General features: G+C 38.8%; 1 protein-coding gene across 1 annotated transcript in view; it reads left to right on the plus strand.

Moving 5' to 3' along the window:
- Positions 1 to 19,374, plus strand: part of LOC137261204 (inactive phospholipase C-like protein 2) — a 205,499-nt gene that overhangs the window by 153,567 nt on the left and 32,558 nt on the right. Inside the window, exons 9-10 of the mRNA XM_067798913.1 lie at positions 10,275 to 10,392; positions 17,139 to 17,224. Of these exons, the coding sequence (XP_067655014.1) occupies positions 10,275 to 10,392; positions 17,139 to 17,224 (204 nt within the window). The remainder of the gene's footprint in view (positions 1 to 10,274; positions 10,393 to 17,138; positions 17,225 to 19,374) is intronic.

Here is a 19,374-nt window from a genome sequence, read left to right on the forward strand (position 1 = left end):
TTACCAAATAAGATAACTGTTATCAGTAGTTATCAGAGACAGTTAAGCATTCACAATCAGGCAGGTAGAGCTTCTAAATACAAGACTGTCTCGACTGTGGAGACTTCCACCATAGAACATGGACTAGTCTTGATAGAGGCATTGGAATAAATACTGGCCAGGATTTTCGTTAGTGGTAGCTATCGTTACAGATCATAGAGAAAGATAATCGTTGACTAAATAGCCATTGTTTGTCCATAACAGTAACTGTTAGCGATAATAAAAAAAATAAAAGCACATACACACAAAAAAAAACCAAACCAAAAACACTGCATGTGTTAACAAGAACCTGAATTTGTGTATTGTTTTAGTTAATCTAAACTTTATCCTATCACCAAAGTGTGTGAACGTCATTGAACGATATTATCAGTGACATTATTTTCATGTCGGTTATCATTCATGGTTTTTGCAGACAGTGATATTTCAAATTATCGATCTTATCAGTCCTAGTTTTGATAATGTTAAAGGTATCCTCTCTGTTGAATACAGTTCCAAACAAGGAATCATTTTGGTTCGCACAGTCAAAGTGAAGACAGTTAAGGAAAGATATCAGGATAGCAAAACATTTCAAGTCATTATATAGATGATGAGGTGTGTTGATCAGAAATGGAATTAGATTTGGCTCCTTTTAATACCGAAGTGTTTAAGATGTATCCGTAAATGTGCCAAACTGTCTGATTTTTGTGTTTTCATGAGGTGTCCTCTATATGTTCTACATCAAAGCATGCACCAATAGGAGTAGGTCCAAGGGCGCAGGTATGCTGAGTGAGTTTGCTTTTCGGCTGCTTTTGGCAAAAAAATGGCAGGGGCGCCAGAAATTACATTTTGTACCCATGTGGGGAATCGAACCAGGATCCTTAGCATGACAAGTGAAGGCTTTAACTACTAGGCTACCGCATGTATGCTGAAATGCTAGTACTAGAGATACAGATGCCACCTGTTGAATGTGTAAGGTTTGCCAGTACCTCTACATGCAGGTATCAACAGCAACTTTGAGGCTGTAGCTATTTCAAACACTAAACATATTGCTCTCCTATTGTCCGTAGGCTCTAATGAACTGATCCACACTATTTGGGTTTAGCTGTTTAAGGTTTGCTGTTGGGAAAATTGGTATTGTATGTTTGTTATACCAAGAAGTCAGTAAGCTGTGCATATTGGCACACTAATGATCGATGAGAACATTTTGTGTGGGGCAATGAACTAAATGACTAAATGGTCCAGAATATACTGACAGGCAGCCTTGCAGGACTAGAGAAGGCATTATCTCTGTGGCAGGAATGGTTAAGGAACAACCATGAAGTATATGGCTTTGCTGCACTAGACAAGGTCAGGGAACAACTCTGTAAATCTTGGCTTGCCATTCAGAATTCTGTGGTTCAGGGCTATTTCATTGAAAGTTACGTGAGGGAGACTATTTGTGTTGTACGTATTGGTCTGTCTCTGTCTAATTTGGCATTAATTACATAGGGGCCCGAAGGTGCTGTAACTCTGGTCCCACTGAGGCTATGCAGATTATCAGTCAGTCCAGTTGAGTCACTGGATGTAGAATATGGATTTGCAAACCTGAACTTGTTAGACTACATCTTGTATGAACTAGGTGGGGTTGACAAAAACTTAATGTACACAGGTTTGGTGGACCAACACCTTTTGTTTTTTAGTTACATAGGTACGATGGCAGTGTTCATTGAAGGTGTGTCAAAGAAACAGGACACTGGGCCCTGTAAGTTTCAGATGTCTGCCTGAAAATTCACAGGACCCGCAGAATAAAAGTTCAACACACATTTCAGATTTAGCATTTCTTGTCACTGGCATTGAAATTATAAAGAAACATAAAATTTATAAACAGCAATCAAATGTCATATATCACATACAACAACATCAAAGTCATTGTGAAACAGACTGTCGGATACTGGGTTTGATGGAAGAGAATATGATGGACCAGGGTATGATGTAACAGGGCAGAAGTAACCATGGTGATGGATGAGGGTGTGTAGGACCAGGATTAGATTGATCAGGGTGTGTAGGACCAGGATTAGATTGATCAGGGTGTGATGGACCAGGATTAAATTGATCAGGGTTGGATTGGATCGATCAGGGTGTGATGGACAGGGTTGAATCAACCAGGGTGTGATGGAACATGGTTTGATAAGATTCCTGATAAAGGATTAACATGCAGTAGTAGTAAATTTCTTTATACACATTGTATTGCATAAAGTAACACTACTTGTTACACAGACCGGTTCAAAACAGCTCTCTATTTTTGCATGATACAACGATAACAGTGTAACACATCAGACTTTTAACAACAGAAATAATCCAACAATGCAAGAAGTAACTAGTTGCTATAGAAGTGGCGGTTGACCTTTATCGATATTTGAATTGGCAGTGCAGACAGGAAGGACTTCAGTCGAGCATAGACGATGTCACAGTGATGTGAGATTGTTGCTTATCTTGGACAGACCAGCTTGTCTGGCCTGTGTCACACATGAATGGCAGGGTCAGGAAGGATTGTGCAGCATCTTCAGTCAATAGAGCGTATTCATTAAAAGATGAATTGTAAAAATTGAGGGCTAAATTATTTTTGTTGATATGAAATAAGTTGTCAAATTTTCAATGGAAATATATGATGATGACAATAGGAGGATGGTGGCTAATGAGGCAACAACTGATGGATGAGTCACTCTTGATATTTATGAAGCAATGGGAACACGTTCATAGAAAAATTGATGTAGGATAGATTCCTTGAATTGCTAGGAGATGAATTCAGACCAGGATGCTGGACTTCTTGTGTTAGCATTGGGCTATTTCAGTTGGCCTCACACCACATCGTTATCACTATTAATGTAGATCCTTCTCAGTCTTAACGAAGTACTGTCTGATCAGCCATGTTGGACAACTGACCAGAATTGGAGGAACAAGCTGTCTGGACGAAGGACGTTGCCACTCCATCACTGAATAATGTCACTTCAATGAGAGGACGGCATCTTGGACATCTTGAAAATTGTGAATCTAAAGAGTTCAGTGATGCGATTATGCACTTAAATCAAGTTTATGATCGCGGGAATGTAGTGAGGTTAGGTCAGCGATTTGAATATTCTTGTCTGTTCAATGTGGATAATTTACAACTGCCCTATTTACAGTGACATTGATTTTCTCAAACGATGGGAATCCCATCAATCATTCTCAGCTGTGTAAGGAGGTAACACCGTAGAAAGAGATTTGATAAGAAGTTTCTTGAATTAAACTTTCTAATGTAAGAACCTGGATGTAATTTGTCCGCCTTAATTGTGACAGAGACTTATGTCTCTTCTTGTCTTCCTGTTAGGTTACATTAAAGGATGATGTAATCTGCCTGCTTCATCTTCTCCTTCAGGATCAACCTGAAATATAAAATACGCTTTTAGAGTAATTAACTTCTTTAATGTACTGTGCATGAAGTGTTTGAAGGTTGTTTAATAATTCCAGTCAAACTCCATAGGGACCTAATGCTCTTTTCATTTTCCATCTTTAATGGTACGATTAAATTTCTTCCACAGGGAAACAACAGCATTGGCTTATGTAGCCCTTGGCTGTATCCTAATCCTGTAGCATAGGTCAGTCTTGACCCAGAAATTTATAATACAAGTATGCTTATGTGAATAGTGATTGTGTCTTTGCTACATCAATAACAGGATTTGTTTGTCTGCTTACAATACATGGCTGGGATTTTTTTTTTTTTTGGAAGAGGACAGTTCGTGTACCAAGGCAATGAAGGTCCCCAGGACCATATTCTGTATCCTAGGGCTAGTAGATCTCCTGCACCCAGTGAGACCTCAGTGGGTATGCTGATGCACAGGAAGTGTATATGTTAAGAGAGACTGCAGTTGGCTTTTAAAGGTGGCCCCCTGTCCCATATTCTTGTTCAAAGAGCCTTTTGGGGATATTCCCAATGCTGTGCAGGTCCAAACTATCCATGGTTGGTTGACTGCAGTAGGGATCTGGGTGTAGAGCAGGTGCCATGTGTTCATCCATGCCAGAAGACACCACAGTGGGTATCCCATAGCAGAGTATGTCTACAGTTCCCTATGCTTATTATATGAGACTTCATTTGATGTCTAAGGGCAGATTGGTCCCCAGTGTCACTCGCTTAGAAGAAACTTGATCTTAAGCCTCCCTGAACAGATCAGATGGTGAAGTTCGGATGATTTAGAGTTCTCTTACCCAGATGACATCATCATATCGATCAGTAGACAGTCTTGTCCAGATTTGTCTGTATTTAACCTAGAATATAAAATGCAATGTAACACACAAAGCTGCAGTCACAAGATTTCAGTGACTGACTTCAGCAACCCCTGACATTGTCATTGCTCAAGCTGCCAGTCAGTGATGTGGGCCCAGATGCCTCAACAGGCCTCTGTGATAGAGCTGCAAACAGGTATTCATCCTTGCGCTTAGTGAACTGAATTCATCATTCCATCTGCCAATATTTGTGTTACAAAACATTCTGTTTTTGTGTATCTACTGACTCGCTGGATAATGGAAGATGTTCCTCTCTGCCAAGCTCATAGAACTGGTCAGGTCTTGTGCTTGTGGCAGTTATCAGCAACATTGTACTTTTTCTCATTGTTGTATATGAAATGTGGTATTGGTTCATTTCCTAGAGCTTCCTTGTTCTATGTAAAACAAGTATTGATATTTCTGATGATGGGAAGTCAGTACATACAAAAAGATTGACATCCAACAGCAAGTGCAGTACAAGGGCAGACATCAAAACTGCCTGGCTTTGTTGAAAAACAAACCTATCGCATAAGTGTCTCCCCTTATGTGTGGGGTCTTGGGTGGCTGAATCGTCTGAGGCGCAGCTGTTCACTGTACCCCTGGACAAGGGAGAAACTTGTGATTGCTGATGGTATTCCTGGTTAGCCCAAGTCATGTTTCTGTCAGAACCACCCCTTTTCTCATGGGTTTCAATAAAGTGGTAAACATCTGAGACGGTCACTTCAAGCTTTTCTCCCTCATTATACATCCTTTCCATGATGTGTCTAGAATACTGTTAAAATCAGCTTTACAACCAAACACTCTTCCTAGCAGTACTTGTAAGCAGCAGTCTCTGTGTATTTGTTGGCTGCAAAAGACAAGCTGTTCTTACTTGCATGTTGGTACCGTACATAAAACCTGTTTCTGATGTTGCCTCATTAAAGTTATGATTACATAATGCCATAAGGAAGTGTTTGAAGGTTCTTTTAAAAAATCCAGTCAGATTCTAAAGGGACCTAATACTCTTTTTTCATGCCAGGGGGAATATAGTCTGTCTGTTCAATATTTTTAGACCAATTTTGACAGATATAACAATCTGAACCTATGTTTGTGCCTTTTGCTATTTACAACGTTTTGGCATTTATATTTTTTTGTTTTTCCATGGAACATTTTGGTGTTAGTCTAAGGGTAGCGTGGGCTTCATTTCCGGAGCAGAACTCAAAAACCTTTGAATATTTTCTGCCAAACTTGGTAGATATATCAATCAGAAACTAAAGTCGTGCCTTTTGCTGTGTACAGGGTTTTGTGATTTACGACTTTCTTGGTTTCCATGGAAACGTTTTTGACTTAGTCTCAAAAATGAAAGGTGTGTTTCGTTTCGGGAGCAGAATTCAAAACTTCTCAGTATCTGTCAGTAGAACTTAGATATGTGTGGCAGACCCTAAAATGGTGCCTTTTGCTATTTATGGGTATTTGTGTTTTATTACTTCCTCAGCTTCCATGGAAACGTTTCGGACTTCGTCTAAAAACGGAGTTATGGGCTTCGTTTCCGGAGTAGAATTCAAAAACCTTTCAATATTTTTCTGTAAGACTTGTTAGACTCTAAAGTGTTACCTTTTGTGATTTATTATTTTCTCGGTTTCCATGGAAACGTTTCAGACTTAGTCTAAAAATGGAGTTATGGGCTTCATTTGGAGCACAACTCGAAAACTTTCAGCAAAACCTGGCAGATATGTGAGGCAGACCACAAAGTGGTGCCTTTTGCTATTTACAAAGTTGTGGCATTTCTATTTTTCCTGATTTCCATGGAAACAATTCGGACTTGGCTTCATTTCCAGAGCACAACTCGAAAACCATCTGATATCTTTCAACAGATTTTAGCAGATATATGAGACAGATCTTGAAGTGGTGCCTTTGGCTGTTTACAGATATATGGAATTTATATTTTTAATGATTTCCATGGAAACGCTTCAAACTTAGTCTAAAAAAGTATCAGGTAACCTTCAGATGATTTGTCCTGTCACTTATGTGGGGGATGGGGATATATGTCATCTTCTGATGACTCTTGTTTTCTGTTACCATATTTAATGGTTACTCATTACCATTGCTGAAATTTTGAAAAAGCGGCCATAAAACCTCATGACCAATCTTGGACATCATGATAAGTCAAGGTCAACTGCTGCAGAAGGAAACCCCATTGATAGTGTTCGTGGCATACTAGCACTCTTTGTATCATAGTTTCGTTATCAATTTCCTATAGCTATGAGAGATCTATTCCTCCTTCCTAAAGTGACTTCATGCACAACTCAGCTAAGGCACCACAATTTGCTATGAGTAACATCCCTTGGACTTGTCACTTATGTGGGGGATGGGGATATATGTCATCTTCTGATGACTCTTGTTTTCTGTTACCATATTTAATGGTTACTCATTACCATTGCTGAAATTTTGAAAAAGCGGCCATAAAACCTCATGACCAATCTTGGACATCATGATAAGTCAAGGTCAACTGCTGCAGAAGGAAACCCCATTGATAGTGTTCGTGGCATACTAGCACTCTTTGTATCATAGTTTCGTTATCGATTTCCTATAGCTATGAGAGATCTATTCCTCCTTCCTAAAGTGACTTCATGGACAACTCAGCTAAGGCACCACAATTTGCTGTAAGTAACATCCCTTGGACTTCTTGAATGGTTGGTCCATCTGCTCCATGCCTTGTTTTTCGTCTTCAATAAGGAGGTAAATGTGAACTGAGACATCCATCTGTTTACTTCCCGTAGTGATCTAACAGTGATACGGCAGGATTATCCTTCAAGGCAGTTTACGGTACAGATTTTCCGTCCTTAGTGATACAGCCTTCAGCTCATTGTCGGTTTCAGAACCAGATTGACAGTATTCATGACCATTGGTTTGTCAGCTCAATACATATGCTCACAAGCATCAACAATGTGGGTAATGTCATACATATGCTTCATTTTGATTCGTCCAGGTTACGAGAAGTCAATGATGTAACAGAAATATTGTTCAGAATGTCAGGAAATGATTCTTTACCATCTTTCCAACTGAATAACTTCCTGAACATAGTCCAGTTATTGATAGCCCCCGGTGAAGATTCTGAGATAGAATCTGTGGTAGTGATGAAAACAATACATCACATTATTCATGCTGAGACATGGTTGAGTATACAATTAGAGCACCCATACTGTATCCGTCATTGCTCACATTCTGAATCATGGTTTGTATGGTCCAAAACATTATCCAGTAAGTAGTTGGAAAAGTGCTGAGTGCAGCCTTGAACAAGAAAACAATCTGTCTGGTCCGTATCTGCCTTATTCTGCGATGGATCCCAATTGTGTGAAGAGGTCTGGAGTGTAGGGGACTGCTTGAGAAGCGTATCACACACCCACAGGCTATGCTGACCAGGGGTTCATCAGTGACTGTCTGGACAGAATTGGTCATGAATGTATTGCCCAGGACACTTGCTTCTGCATTGTGCAGCAGTCAGATGGAGGTATATACCCCACAGACCATTGTGGCATCCCAGACATCACTGTATCAATCTGACTGACTAATGTAATGCATATACTCTTGCTATTTTGGGACATGTAAGGCAAAGTGGCAATCAGTGTTCAGTCTGTGGGTAGGGCTGTGTGGTACATGTGCAGACCATGATGGAATTTGTGTTTCGATCTTTCTTTGGCATGGCAATGATGCTTGCATATATATTAGGAATGACATACCATTGCAAATGAACAATATATCACTGACAGGTTTCATTGTTTTTGAAGATTACTGGCTACTCTACTGAGAATATTTTGTAGGGCCATGGTGACTTGATGACCAGACTCGCATGGTAAATTAGGCAGAATATTCTTATTTCAATCAGACTGTAATTTGAACATCATTGCAGTCCTTGAAATACTGACATCAGCCCAAACATTATAATCATTTCAGGCTGTAAATATCCACACTGGCTTCGTGATTAGTGTTGGGATGTCTGTATGTTAATACGGTCTTACAGTTCTCTTTATTTCAGACTATGAATATTAACACTGATCTTTAAGAAAACTCTGATGATCCTGGCTGACCGGTCGGATGTTGTATTTGAGATTACAAGGGCCTGTCTCAAGTGCCATCATAGTGGGGTTCAGTCTCACTTGGAAAGGACACTAGCAGGCTGACATTTACTAGTAGGCTGAAATGTGGAAATAGACCGATCTGGCATGTGTCTTTGGCTGCGATATCTTTCTGTTTTTGATACCTGAGTTAGTATTTCTTTAGCGTATTCTAAGACTTCATTTCCTGTCATCTTAAATGCCATCTGTTACTCTGATATCCCAAATGGCATATGTTACTCTGAAATCCCAAATGGCGTCTGAAATCCCAAATGGCATCTTGCTCTCATATCCAAAATGTTTGTTTATCCGAAATCTAAAATGTTGTATGTTGTTTGCTGATTGATATGGCACATACCACTCAACATTTGCTAAGGATCAAAATAGTGATGTTTAGTGAAAGCTGTTTACTTTATACATGCTGGGTTTTAGTTAATTTGATCCTATGGGTGTCTGTTATGCAACAGCCTTTCCCATGCCACAGCAGTATGTGAGTTCATATCAATTATCACTCTTTAAAGCTGTCTTGCATACTCAGTGAACGTGACTTTATCTTTCAAAAACAAAACCCACGAAAGTTTCATTGGCTACAGAGCTTTATTTAGAGATTGGCCTCAATCATTTATCAATATTCCATGACTTTTGCATGGATTTCAACAACATACAGCAACTATTGTTTTGCGAAACACCCTCCACTCTGAGGCTGATAATGGGCTACAAATAAGCAGCTGATGTCAGTAAAATTTGCATGAAAGCATTTGCTATTCATGCTGTTGTTCTTTTAACTTATGTAAAGTTTTTGTACCTAGTGACTTCTGACTTTTGAAATAATGAATAACTGGCAGACACTTTAACCCTGAGTTTTACAATTCTGCATTTAGGAATCTTAAAATGAATCCAATTTAGAAAAGGAAATGATGACTGGCATCCTATATGCTTCTGTTTTAGAATCATACACAGATCCTGGCACTATATGTATACATTGTGAACAGATGGATAGTTACGTTGCCATAAGGTTGCTTTCTTTGTACTGCGAGTTAGTATGATTAGTCTCATTTGAGATGAATAATGGTGGTGTGGTCTTAATTTCCCGGCATCAGTCTCAGTCTCTGGTCACTGACCTTAATGAGGCTAATGAGGTGACATTGGATATGTCGGTGTCCATGTGTATGTTCTCATTGGTAACGTGAAAGATGTTTTCTTGTATTACAATGGTACCGAGATTCTGCAGAATCTATTAATTGGCAGTATCTCAGTGACACTGCCTTGATGTGTGGTGTCATGTACAGGTTAATCTGAACATTTCTTCTTCCAACTGGGAGGCCAGGGTGCAAGTTATAGCAGTTACCCATCAGGCTTATTTAGTCCAGGCTGTGCGTGATGTGCATGTATATTTCAACTTTCTGTAAGCCATCTTATACACTAATCAACTAAAAACACTGTATCTTGTATCACATTAGGCATATCATGATTCATCAGTACAATAATTATGTACCAAAGTGACATGATGCATAACACATACCTTCTTGTGTCAGTCATGTTTTATCCTATATATTGTATCTCCCTTGAACTAATTCATTCGTATTAAACTTAATTATGGATGCATATAGCTGTGGTGTGAACATTTGCTGCTGTGTTTAATCATGCAAACTACTTTCCTTGCTGCTCCTGTTTCATCTCAAAAGTATGACTGATTGAAAAGCGACATTTTAAGATATTTTAAAGAAAGATGATGTCAGACAGAAAGGGACATAAAACAATATTCTTTCATGATAGGAACGAGTGTGTGTAACAAGGCATTTTAAGGTATTAGGGATAAGTTTGTATCTCTGCAGTCTTTGTTAATGTCTCTTATTTATTTTTATTATTTTTTTTGTCTTTCAGGTTTCACGGAATACCTCCTGTCTGACGAATGTGATATTTTTGACCCAATGCATAAAAAAGTCTGCCACGACATGACACAGCCTCTAAGTCATTATTTCATTGCCAGTTCGCATAACACGTGAGTATTTTGGGCCAAAACGACTTAATGTTCTGTGTATATTGCTTGGTCTGAATTAATTTTCACTATAACATGTCTGTGTAAATGACAGTAAGCTGGTCACTATGTTCTGACTGACTTAGCCCACCGTGACCACCATAGTGACCCTTGTCAAATCAAACCTGCTGCAGCTGGTGGCCTTGTCATGCAGGGAAAACATAAATGCCTGAAACAGTGTCATCAACATTTGTCAGCAGTTAATCAAGTCTGGACCCGACTTTCCACTGATGGAAATCGTATACACCAGAAACACTGTCACAAACAGTGGTTGTTAGTGGATTAACACCACACTGAACAATATTACATTATTGACTGCTGTAAATAATCATATTTGGACCAGATTATCCAGTGATGGAAATCATATACACCAGAAACACTGTCATGAACAATGGTTGTTGGTGGATTAACACCACACTGAACAATATTACATTATTGACTGCTGCAAATAATCAGATTTGGACCAGACTATCCAGTGATGGAAATCATATACACCAGAAACACTGTCATGAACAATGGTTGTTGGTGGATTAACACCACACTGAACGATATTACGTTATTGACTGCTGTAAATAATCAGATTTGGACCAGACTATCCAGTGATGGAAATCATATACACCAGAAACACTCATCAGTAGTGGTTGTTGGTGGATTAATGTTACACTTAAACATCTGTCATATTGACTGCAGTTGCAAACAACACTATTACAAATTTGTAAATGCAGTTTTAACCAGATAGTCAGGCCAAGTCTGGACCAGACTGTCCAGTGATTGCATCTTGCACACATATATCAACAACAGTTATTTTTGTGTGCAGATAATCAAGTCCCGACAATCCAGTGATGGTTACAGGCTCTTTATCTGGTCAATAGGACTGACCAGTGATCTTTCACACATTCTGACCTGCATAGTTAAGATCCTATTTGAAATGCCATGGGAATACACTGAGGCTCTATTATTACTGAATGTGCATGTGGGCAACAGGTTGCATGCATGTCTGCCACAAAATAATGGGTGACTTGTTACATATTGATTAAGGTTTCTGTGTCACTTCTAATCAGTGCAGGGACATGTATTAATGCCACAAATGACAACCGTACCCTGCTTCTCATGGCAGATGTAGAAGATGCTGCATTGATTGCAAGATTCGATCAGAATAGGTTTGACATATCAAAATTAGGAATGGATGCATAAAAATTTCCACTACAAGTCACATGTGGTGTACAAGCCATCATTACAGTTCGTTATGGTGTTGTAGAGATAAAGTGTTGTTCATTATGTTCAGTAATGTAAGGGTTGACATTTTTCAGCAGGGAGTTGCTGTAGCTGGTAAAGTAGTAACCCCAAGTGATCCCTGGCCTTGTCATGCACCTCAGTTGTCATGGCTAGAACCTCCATTGCCATGGTTAGGACTTCAGTTACGTCTGTACAGTCACGTCTGAAACCCCTTGCTGTCATATCTTGCACTTTATTGTCATGTCTTGGAACCCTCATTATCATGTCTGTGACTGGTCAACTCATTGTGAACATCGCTGTAAACATCCTTCAGCGTGGAACTAAATATATGAACCATATGACAAACACCTATTTGCAACAAGGCACTGTTTCATGAGCATGTTAAATACTCTCATAATTCATCCCCTGGTAAATATTCTATATCTTTGAAAGGATTAGGAAATAGCTAGAAATAAAATGTTGTGAAATAATTAGTGTTCCGAAACAGGCCAATGTTACACTCCTCTTCAACATTGTGTTTGTGCTGGAGGATGCTGTGCTTCGAGGGTGAGTCTAGTGAGGACCAAGTTTGCCCAGGATAATGGAATCAGCAGGCTCCTCTATATATTCTATGTTGGGTAAATTCAATCAGACTGCTTGATATTGACTGGTGACTGAAAGGACACCATTGTGTCAAGAAGAATCAATTTTAAAATGTCAACGGTGTTTGGAGATGAAAGGCTTGTCAAATCTGATCTAATTTATCTCTTAGGAGGAATAGAGGTGTGAGATTGTGTCCTCTTGACCTGTCTTTATCAAGAAGCCTTCATAATTCCATCAATTATCAAGACTTAGCACAGCTGAAGTATTGAATAGATCAGTCAGTCGTCATATGGTTAGGTTGTGCAGTCATTTAGGAAAATAGTTTGTTGTCAGCAGAGCCTTGCAGGATCTGTTTGCTATGAGTCTGTATGACAGAGTTTTGTCCAATTATGATCTATTCCCAACCCTTTTTGTTTGAGACTCATCATTTTCAGTCTAAAACAAGGACTGCTAGACATGAATTTGAAGTCAGTATACAGTGATGGCATGTTTTGTCAGTGACCTAGTACTATGAAACCATTGTTAGTCCAGGCTTGAAAATTAGATTCATACACCCATACATTCAGGCATGAAGCTGTAAAGTGCAATGCTCTTAAAAGCTAAGCCTAACCATATCTCTCTTGATACACTTAGGCTTTCCTGACACAATAGGTCATCTCATTTTGCACTATTGTTCAAAGTGGCACTCATGCTAATTCACACACTACTGTCCAAATAGGACAACAGGATATGAAATCCAGCACATTTACCTGTGTAGCTGTGAAAGCAACTGAAGAAGGAAACACTTACAAATGAGGAAGGAAGGTGTGATATCCAAGTGTACACCTTGCTTTTCATTACATGTATGCCCCTCCCTACCAGAAAAGTGTTGACAGGACTTTCATCAGTGTTTGTACAAGTATAAGGAGTGTAGTAACACATTCATGCTCCTCCTCCACAAGGGGCTGCAGGTATTGACTTCCTATCCTATGCATGTCAGGAATAGTGCTGTGCTGCACCCATCGGATGCTGTCTCAATATTTGATGCATTTTCCTTCAGAAACCCTTTTATACTTGAGGTGGAGTGTACTTTAGCCATTCAAACTTTAGTTCAGTCCTTTTGATGGTAATGTGGTGGGATCTATGTCATCTGTTGCACAGATAACATACATGGTTTAATGGAGAGAAATAATTGTATCTCCTTGTTCAAAGTTTGATTCAGTTCCGTGGATGTTAATAGGTTAAACCTTTGTTGTCTCTTGTACATATCAGCCTACATTATTTTGTGGACCTGGCCAGGCCAGATTTAGTTGATGCAGTTTTTCAGAGGCAACTTGAGGACATTGTTTCTACAAACAACAGTCTCTCATACCTGATGCCTTCCTAAAGAACATGCTGAAAGCCAACATATTGTAACATGGTGATTTTGCAGTTGCTTTCTGATCCATGCTTCAGAGACACTGAACACTACAAAGATGCGTGTAGAATGAGTACCATTTTTATGGATATACAACTGCTTTATTTTGTATAGGCGACGTTTCGACATAGATTCTAATGTCATTATCAAGCACGTGATGATAATATACATAAGGGATTGCAGCCAGTTGGAAGTGATGTACATACGTGTTTACATAGCTGATGAAGTACTGTTGGGAAGTAAGTAGTGACACTTGCTCGACTACAACATTATGTCAAAACGTCGCCTGTACAGAATAAAGAAGTTGTATATCCATAAAAATAGTGCTCATCCTTCATCTACCCAACTTCTAGAATGCCAATCGAAGAAAGATGCATGTGTCAGGAGAAATAGAACCTCTAAAGCTTATGTTTGTAAAGTAGGAAGAGATTTAACTCTGTGTGTGTAATTTGCTACACTTAAAACCTAAGTACGCGTCAGTAATGTTTTTTAAATAGCATTTAGATATTCTTTTCCCTTGCTGTTTCTTCAAGTTTGTTGAAGAAGACTCTCTGAGCCTCTCTCTCTGCGTGTATCGACTGGAGGTAATGGACCACGAAAAAATGGAATTGATTTGTGCAATTGCCTTGGGCATTGCGCAAACACTGGTAACAAATCTACCAATCTCATTGCTAATTCATTGAAGCACAATTTCAAGTAATGAAGCATTTGTCACAGGAAACTGTTCTAGCAGTTTGAAAGCAACATTGCAAACTGACACATTTCTCAATGTCTTCTACAGCAACTTGTTTAAGCGTTCGTTAAGCATAGAAAGCATATCTGTATTTCCTATGAAGTATTTTAGAACTTGTATTTTGCTATTAGTTCAAGATTTCTTTGTTTTTCTATACCAAAAAGCATACTGGGCACATCATCAGTGCTGTTGCCAATCTAATGAACCATCATCCTGAATTCACTACAGCGTTATTACACTCACTCATTCTGCTTCTTGTTTTGTTTGATGTGATGTCGTTTGAGATTAAGTTTTGTTTTAAGACAGGAAACATTTACTCTAAAGTTTTAAAATGTAGGAAGTTTAGTATTTTTGAGCAGCGTGACATATGCATCTGTCTTCTAATTTGTGTCATCTACAGTGCTGCAATTTGTTGTAACCTAAGTTGTCATCGTATAATCATCCTTTATCTGTTAGCATGACATCGGTTTCACCGAAGTGATAAATGTCACTCAACTCCCACACAAGATGACTTGCTGTGATATAAGTGAAAAACTGTTCAAAGCTGTGAAAAAACATCTCTCCAGCTCCATAGGCAGTTGTATGGATTAATAAGAGACTTTATTAAATTACAGGATTGACACTCTATTTGATTATAAGATGTTGGAGATCTTATAGTGAAGGTAGTTTTTTTACTCAGTAATCATCTGGAGTTGTTTTGCTGCTTGTGTGTCCTTGTGTGCATGAATTACTTGTATGGAACGGTTAAGAAACAGCTTTGAACATGTCCTGACCTATGAGCTCACTTCACAGAAGCACAGATGTAAAATTTCTGGAAGATGTCAGTCTTGCAGGACATTCAGCTATGGCATTTGATTTCGAATCACCTGCTGTGTCAGTGATCATCATTACAGCCATTTTCTTAAAGAGAAGATTTTCAGTTTTGTCCCCAGTAGGCCAAAGTACTCTGTGTGCATTGTGCAAAACACCACAATAAAACCACCATTTTCAGTCTTGTGCAAATGTTCATTAAACAGAATGGGTCAATTGTGGTCAATCATTTCTGAATGGGTCAGTTGTCAGAGAGTTGTGTCCCTTCCATTGAGAAGTTTTTGTGAAGTTATGTGTTATTGTTGCTTTTGGAGTAGTTGCCACAAAAAAGGATACCTCTTCATCTCTGTTGGATACAGATAGCCCTAATAAAGTTATATTTGTCATAACTGAGACAAGGAATTTTTTTTATCTCTTCCCCCCCACCCCACCCAACATTGTTTACAGGGGTGCATTAAAATGCACCCTGTCCATGCACATTTATCTTTTCCGGAGCAGAACTCTAAAACCGTTCAGAATTTTTTCATTAAACTTGACACATACAATGGTCTAGTGGTGTACTGGTGCCTTTTGATAGTTTTGGAATTCTGAACAAAATATTTTTGGCATTTCCATGGCAACAGGTGTGATGCAGACTGCAATTGGAGGCAATGTGGGTATATATTGATGACTGTGTTTTCTTCTTGTTTTTGTTTTATTATTAGAAAAAGCACGAGTTATATGAAGAGCTGAACTTTGTAGCACTGTCCATGGCTAGGCCATGGTCAAGCACCAAAAACAATGTAATCAACAAACTAAATCTACTTTTGCTTTGTTTGGAGAATTATCATATGGCTAGTTTAGATTAAGTGTTAATGCTTTGAAGAATGTGTCATCACAAACTCATTCACAAAACTTTCACAGCATATTTTCTCCTTTCCACTAAATTGAGTCTGTTTCTGAAGATATGCAGGACAGGGTATTCTTTTGCATGAAATCGATATTCATGGTGCCTATCACTGGACTGTCTGGTCTAGACTGTTTCTGACAACTGTCATTTTGCTAAAATATTGCTTTTTTGAAGCCTTAAAACATAACAAAAAAAACTGTTACAGGGTAAACAAACTATTTAGCTACTGATATCTGCAACATGGCTGATGTGATAGTATGTTGAATTATTGTCCATAGGGTGAAACATAGCCAGTGTCGTATATGTCAAGTGTGCACATATCACTTATATCTAGCAACCATTATTTCTGTATTTCGTCACACTTGCTAATCTCAAATATACATACATAACAGAATTCAAACTATGAAGTGATATGAGATATTTGCTTGTGCAATCGACTCTATTTAAGCAACAACTCTCTTGCCAATATCTATCGGTACTAAGGCTTGAAAATGTGTCCAGGCTTTAGAGGTCAGCCTTTTATTTCAGGCAGCAGCATTTTGTGGTCGTGTATTCACAAAGCTGTCTAAAAACAAACTTGTAAAGTTTTTGTTGCTTCTAAAATTGTAGCCAAGTGTATTCCACCACAAAGTAGCTTGATGTCTTTCAGCTAACCTTCATGTTGGAAGTATAAGATACTGTTATGACAACTTGAAGGTGGGTTAATGGTAAGATTTGTTGAAAGGTGCTTACATTGTCAAAGCTAAGCTGGCTGGTCCTTACTGACTGCCAGACAGCTAATAATTTGCATACCCCTTATAGTCTGTGGATAATTCAGACATATAGCGTTAGGTTACAAACACTTCTCAAACCTATCAAAGCCACACAGTGGTTCAATCTCCTTTATTTCAACTGCCTATTTGTGGCAGACTTTTTCAGCTTGAAGAGGACTTGCAACAAACCAGACATGTAGAATATGCAGATGGCCACTGTTGAATTAGAACTTTTTTGCCAGGACGAAAGCAGAATGTAAAGCGTAATGAATTAGTAGCTTGATACTGATGCTTTTCTACATGTTGTTGCAGGTATCTATTAGAAGATCAGCTGAAGGGACCCTCAAGCGTGGAGGGATATATCCGAGCTTTGGAGAAAGGCTGTCGATGTATTGAACGTAAGTACATTAACAAGATAGATGGGGAAAAAGGGGTGAAATCCAGATGTCCTCTTTCTAGACTGGCGTGATTCTGAGACAGTAAGTAGCAATGCTTGTAGAAACTGAGTGAGTGTTGGGTTTGTTTTTTTCTTAAATGTCGCTTATAGCACGACAGGGGACACTGGAAATGGGCTTCACACATTGTAACCATTTGTGAAATCGAATCTGGGTCTTCGGTGTGATGAGCGTTGTGATGAGCGAACACTTTAACCTCCTGCTACCCCCTCTTGAAGAAGCTGAAACACGACAGTCATAGGATACCAGTGTGACCTCTGGACCCAGTACCAGAAACCTATCTGTGCACTAAGATGATCATAATGCGCTTACTTTATCAGAGGTTTACCATAATTGTATCACAACAATCACTTTGAAGGAAGAGGCCTCATGATTGTGAAACACTGACCCCAGTTGTTTTGTTGGGTTTTTTTGAGAGAAGCTCAGGCTGTCAAACCCTGGTTTTCCCAGTCCAGACTTAATTATTCACAGATTGGTACATTGTAGCAGGTGTCTGCATGTATCCCTGTTACAGTGCATTACAGTCCAAGAGGATTTCGTGTAGAAAGTTCCCAACATGCTTGGTTTGTAATGTCAGTGTATGTTTGTGCAATTAACGCCACAGTATTTCGGTTTTATCATGGCATGTGGGCTGAATGTGGGAGGAATGCCCACAGTGATGCAGATCTTATAGATACGTTAGTCACTTTGGTTAGAGGAAATCAATGTGAATAGTGATTGGAAAATATGGTCATGTTTTCACACATCTTATAAGCGTAACTTTGAACAGCAAATCTATGTCTTTCATGATTGGATGACCCATGTCTCTAGTGCGGTCTGTTCTGGCACGGTATCTTGATAGTGTTTGAAGTTTGCCGACAACAGACATAGTGTAAAACAACATTGTACAAGCAGATCATTTGATTTTTGTGCAACAGCGTCTCACCTGTACTGATAGAAATATGTTGTGACTGAGCTGATCCAGTGTTTGTGCAGGTCTGTTATGTTTTCATAGGCCAGGTTTTATAGGGAAGGCCCTTGGGAAATAGCCCAAGGAATATTGTGTCATGAAGCCATGAAGTGGTGTCACTGGGGTCAGTGAGCCAAGTCAGTTTATCAACCAAAATATTACATGATTGTGCACGTTAATTTGTGACATTGTCAACTGTTGCAACATGACAAAACTATGTCAAAGAATACCTCTTGATACATCTAGATAATGCCATCTGGATATTGTGTTTCCTTATAGATATTTGTTTTCATGTACCTATATTTGTAATACATGTTACTTTTGTCTCGTAGTGTATTCTTTGAGGCCTGTGAGGTTAATGTTGAGCATCTTGCACTGTTCATTACCAATAAGGCTATGTACACAGGGTGAATGATCTTTCTCCAGCTGCTACTGTGTGTAGAAGCTTCGTCTACAATGTACTGACAAGCTAGCCACAGATAGCAGTGGGACACACAGCATCTATTTTCAGAACAAGAGAGGAAAATGTACTGCATTGTCCAAGAATCACTGTTCAGATTAAATTCAAAGGATGTAAATATCAGCTGTCTGAAAACTGCAGTTCTTAACACGGAAGTTCCCATGTGTGTATCACTGGTATTTGGCATTATCCATTCTGGTCTTTGTGTCATTGTCTAGTGATGTTTACTTAGGAAAGACTGGAGACATTTGATATGTCTTGGCTAGGGAGTGTGTTGTGTCAGGATCGATTAAATTAGAGAGGTGTGTTGTAAAGATGTAGAGCAATGACCATATATTGGGTTTAGGGGGGGAGGGAATCAGTTTTTACCTTCTTGCCATGGTGCAAAGTTTTCAGGGTAATATTATGTTTATATTGACAGTACGCATTAGCGATGAATTGAGATATATATAGTCAGGACTGGAAACAGTGTCTTTTATGTAAAAATTGTTTGCATGTAGAACATTCCCCAGTTTAGATTTTGATATTTTTCTTAAAGTGCTTTTTGCATTTTATTTCTTTCTGAAAAAGAGAAGAATAAAATGGTTGAAAAACAATTTAGCCAAAAACATTTTTCTGCTTTGATTTTTGGGAGAGTTGTTACATGACAGAAACATAACATTGTTTTTATTATATTGCACCAGT

Source organism: Haliotis asinina, chromosome 14, assembly GCF_037392515.1.
Source record: "Haliotis asinina isolate JCU_RB_2024 chromosome 14, JCU_Hal_asi_v2, whole genome shotgun sequence".
Classification (NCBI taxonomy): Eukaryota; Metazoa; Mollusca; class Gastropoda; order Lepetellida; family Haliotidae; genus Haliotis; species Haliotis asinina.